At 47.8% G+C, this 4,951-nt stretch overlaps 1 protein-coding gene across 7 annotated transcripts in view; it reads left to right on the forward strand.

Annotated features, from left to right (window-relative positions):
* The window catches only part of LOC106586176 (protein TANC1), a 279,123-nt gene extending 274,317 nt beyond the window's left edge, over positions 1–4,806 (forward strand). For all 7 annotated transcript variants that reach the window (XM_014173125.2, XM_014173124.2, XM_014173128.2 and 4 more), the window contains 3 exons: positions 752–898; positions 1,508–1,608; positions 1,716–4,806. In XM_014173125.2, the coding sequence (XP_014028600.2) occupies positions 752–898; positions 1,508–1,608; positions 1,716–3,483 (2,016 nt within the window). In that variant the 3' untranslated portion in view covers positions 3,484–4,806. The remainder of the gene's footprint in view (positions 1–751; positions 899–1,507; positions 1,609–1,715) is intronic.
* Positions 4,807–4,951: the final 145 nt, after the last annotated feature.

Genomic DNA, 4,951 nt, shown 5'->3' on the forward strand with positions numbered 1-4,951 from the left:
TTTTTTATCCGGCTGTGAAAATACTGCCCCCTATCCCAAACAGGTTAACAAGGACATTATACTGTATAATGTGGCTCAGTTGGTAGAGCATGGTGTTTGCAACGCCAGGGTTGTGGGTTCGATTCCCATGGGGGACCAGAAAGAAAAAAAAAATGTATGAAATGTATGCATTCACTACTGTAAGTCGCTCTGGATAAGAGTGTCTACTAAAATGTAATGTAAATGTAATAATGTGTATGTACAGTCAAGTGTGTTCTGAGTGAATGGAATATATATCATATTTTATGATGGGCTACCATCTAAACAAAGACTGATGCAAGTACTGTAATTATACCTTGATGATGTTACTGAATTGATCAGCCATCAAAAGGAGTGTTTGTATATATCTTAGCCACTGAAAGGACATCTCAGCCACTAATTTGCTTGAGAGAAAACAACATAATGACTGTCATATTTTGAGCAGCTCAATGCGACGCAGCAGAGATGAATGGGTGTGTGCCGTGCCACACTCGCCTTCTGAGCCATGATTGATCCGTGACATTTAACAGATTGAGTTTTATGGCAGATAAGGACAATCCACTCGGGTGGAACCTGTGTGTGATTGATGAGCGAGACGGAAGGGAGTGTGTGGGCTGCTGCAGCACGGCTGTTGGGTTGGGGGGAGTATCTGACGACCGTCCTTCTCTTTCCATCCCTCCCTCTATCTATCCCTCCCTCCCGCTCTCTCTCCCTCATTTCCCTCTCCCTGCAGAAGGGGAAGATGAAAGAGGCAGCCCAGAGGTACCAGTATGCTCTGAGGAAGTTCCCCAGGGAAGGGTTTGGCGATGACCTGAAGGCCTTCAAAGAGCTGAGGGTGTCTCTGTACCTCAACCTCTCCCGCTGTCGCAGGAAAACCAACGTAAGATTCCCCACGATCCTCCTCTCCTTTTCTCCTCTAGTGCTATATTTACTGGGTCATTGGTTCCCAAATGTCTCTGTTAAAAAAGACAATATGCGATCAGGCCATGTATGACACTAGAAGTGGACGTTGGAAGATCTTTAAGTCTAAGAAACTGTTGTTGTACTGTGTGTTTATGAACATATTTGAAAGATACACATACCAGAAGTATGGCTGCACTTAGGGAGTAGTAGACAGCACTTTAAAAGCCCCATGATACAATTTCGAGCCAATTCGTGTTCCAGGCCTATGATCGATGAAACGTGACATAAACTAACACAATGTTCTTAGGAACAGATTGAATTCAATAAATAATACTATCTACTACCCGTCCAAAATTATAGCTATTAAGCTGTCCAGTTGAGTGAGTTTGATTGAGCCGACTAAATTATAATCTGTGCAGAAGTCCACAAGCGATAGCATGCTTGTAGTCATTATGTCAGCTTGCTCCCATAAACAATCAGGGAGATAGATGCAGAGAAAGAGAGAGAGCTGGCCCCCTGGACAATGTGCATTTCTATTTCCTTGCATTGGTTAATCATATTGATCCTACCCTACCCCTCGCAACAGGACTTTGGCTTGGCAGAGGAGTTTGCGACAAAGGCCCTGGAGCTGAAACCCAAATCGTACGAGGCCTATTACGCCCGCGCCCGAGCCAAGAGGAGCAGCAGGTAAAGCTATTCGTCAGAAACTCATAAGGATAAATACCCCCCCAGCTTTTTTTTTACCTCGCTTCTCAAATATCCCCCTAACTTGCTCTATTTCCATCCCACCACAGGCAGTTCACGGCAGCCATGGCTGACCTGCACGAAGCAGCCAGGCTGTGTCCCAACAACCGGGAAATCCGGCGGCTGCTTGCCCGTGTAGAGGAGGAGTGTAAGCAGATGCAGCGCAGCACCACCCAGGGCAAACCGCAGGGGGCCACGTCCTCGTCAAACCAGGGCCCGGCCAACCACGACTCTGAACACAAACACGAGGAAGGGGAGGAGGAGGAGGTGTCGGGGCATAGCATGACCGTCAGAGGTCTGGATGGACAGAACACTCTGGGGATGAATGACATGGAAGGGGAGGGAACTTTTCAGTCTCAACACTCAGACAGGAGAGGAGAGAGAGGTGAGCCCTTGCCACAGAACATCTACTCCATCAATAGAACTCTGCCTGACACCCTCAGCCTCACCACCCAGCAGCAGAGTACCAGGCCTGGCTCTCCCCCCTCCTGCCCCTCAGGCCCTGGCAGGCTGAGTCACCACCACTACCCTCCCCGGGAGCCCAGAGAGCCCACCAAGCAGGCCCAGATAGTCAAAACCAACCAGCACATGAGCTCCCTGCAGGCAGGAGGCCGCTCCTCAGGGGCCAAGTCCCAGTACGCCCCCTCCAGCCCCCTGCCCAGCCGACACATGTCCAGCATGCTGAAGCCAGGGGGTCTGGGCATAGACATCAGCCCTCTACCGCCCCCTCCTGATGAGCCCGTCTACGGGGAGCAACGCCTGTCCATGGCTGCTGCCTCCCAGAACATGGCTATGGGCCACCACTGCGAAAGGGACAGCGAATCCCTGCACTCTGCCCAGGCCTCCTACTCCTCCCAGGACCGTCTATCTGCCCACTCGGTGTCCTCCCTGGACGCTCTGACCTCAGGGTCTCTCCAGGACCCCCTCAATGCTGCAGGGCCAGGCCAGGAGCGGAGGAAGGAGTCTGGGGTTAACGGGGTCTCCCAGGCACTCTCCCAGGGGGGAGACGGCAACATCAGGGTGTCCAGCTCCACCAGCTCCCTGGCCTCCAGCAGTAGTCTGTCGGAGAGCAGCAAGCTGCAGGGCCCTGACGTACGCACCAAGACCACCACAGACAAGGCCAAGCAGGGCCAGAACCAGGGAGGCACAAGCGAGTGGAAACCCAGGCCCTTCATGGGCATCATGGACAAGAAGGCACGCTTTCTTCAGCAGCAGCAGCAAATGCAGCGGGAACTACTGCAGCAGGAACAACTGCAGCGAGAACAACTGCAGCGACAACAACTGCAGCGGCAACAGCTGCAGCGGCAACAACTGCAGCGGCAACAACTGCAGCAGCAACAACTGCAGCAGCAACAACTGCAGCAGCAACAACTGCAGCAGCAACAACTGCAGCAGCAACAACACCAAGGGCTCCAGAACCACCCAGGCCTACAGCCCGTCACCGGAGCCCTCCGCAGCTGGCAGAGTCACTTGTCTGATGGATTAGTGTCCCACACCATGTCTGCCATGGGCCTCCAGGCAGCAGGGGTGAACTGTGAGCCACCTTATGCCAAAATAGGGAGCACTTACCACGAGCAGCTCAAAGCTCCATCTCAGGGTGCTATGGGGAGCCTGCAGAATGGAATGCACTCAAATGAATTTGCAGAGAAGTTGTGCCAAGCATCCACCTGTTACAAGGAATCCAAGCCATCTCTGGCCATGCCGTCGCACACTTTTGTGGACAGTAAGCCCAAGCAGCCAAGCTTAGTCCGAGAAAATCCCGCCATTCACGTAGCTTCAATGAAACCAAAGCGATCGTTCATAGAGTCAAATGTGTAGGGATATTTATCTCCCCTCTCTCAACACACAGACACATGTGTGTGCATACACAAACAACGAGATACACACGCAGGCACGCACATACAGACAACATGCACATTGCACACACTCAACACACCCACAAACACTTTACACACACACACCTTTGCAAAAATTCTAAGGGGAGAGATTGCTTAAGTTTTTACCAGCCCATAAAAAACAATGTAAGTCTAAACTTTGAAAGAAGTACGCAAACTATGTTTGTTCCCCCTGTAAATATCTGCCACATGGAGCGTTTTGATTGAAGCAGTAACAGAACAGATGTATTTCTTTCCTACTGTTGCGTACAGCTGTTTGCTTCTGTTACAGGACGACATGTTCCCTCTCATTCAGCAAAGCTGGAGACATTGCAGTGACAGCACTTTACGCATTTACATAGGCCTTTAAGTAAAGTGCTTATACAACATATTATATTACTGTATAATGGTATTACTGAATTGTTCAGTGTTAAGTATAAGACAATATTTGCATCCAAAATGGCACCCTATTCACTATATACTGTAGTGCACTACTTTTGGTCGACCCCGGTCAGAAGTAGTGCACTATATAGGGAATAGGGTGCCATTCTGGACGCATCCAATGGGATTTGAACTGTGTTCATTATGTCAGTGGTGCTGATGGCAGAATTACGGAGCTATTTAGAAGAGCTGTAAGGATATGTTTGAGATGGGTATTCCTGTGTTCAAAGAAGGATGTTGTAGATCCTCACATTGTGTAAATATAAATATGTATTTTTCCTTCTTTTGAGTGAAGATCAATGTCAGTGTATTGCCTTGTTCAAATTATCTGTATTTTGAGGTTTATTTTATGCACAATTTGGTTCCAACTGTGTTCAAGGTTCTGAAAAATGTATTTGTTTATATGTTTGTACATTCTATAAATTGCCCGATAACGTTAACTAAATCCTCTCTGTATCTGCTTGTCGTTGCTGTCATGTTAATTTATTTACAGCGTCTATGGCTTGATTCACTGTAAAAAAATATATTTTATATAGTTATTTTTGCACAGCTACTAAGACATTTTACGATTTCAATAATAAGCTCTGTCAAAGTAATATTGGTTTAAGTGCATGCCACAATTTCAATTTATAATAAAGAGTTCAAAAAATATATAAACAAAAGGTTTGGGGGAGCGTGGTGCCATCGATAATATTTTAATATGTATGTATGTTGAAATGGTTGCCATGTTTCCAGTATTGTGAGCTGTGTTACCCATAATCACATACTTTAATAGAACATTACTGCCATTCCCAAGATATGGAAATAAAATTCCACTGAGAAAACACTCAGGCCTGCTGGCTGTCATTGTAGCAGGGAACAGAAGAGGCACAGTTCGACATAGCTCTGGTCCAAGACGGTAGTGCCCGTTTGAATGCAAAGTAAACGTCCCGGACCAGAGCAAAGTTACACAATACATTTTTAGAACCACA

The sequence above is a fragment of the Salmo salar genome, chromosome ssa25, assembly GCF_905237065.1.
Source record: "Salmo salar chromosome ssa25, Ssal_v3.1, whole genome shotgun sequence".
Lineage (NCBI taxonomy): Eukaryota > Metazoa > Chordata > Actinopteri > Salmoniformes > Salmonidae > Salmo > Salmo salar.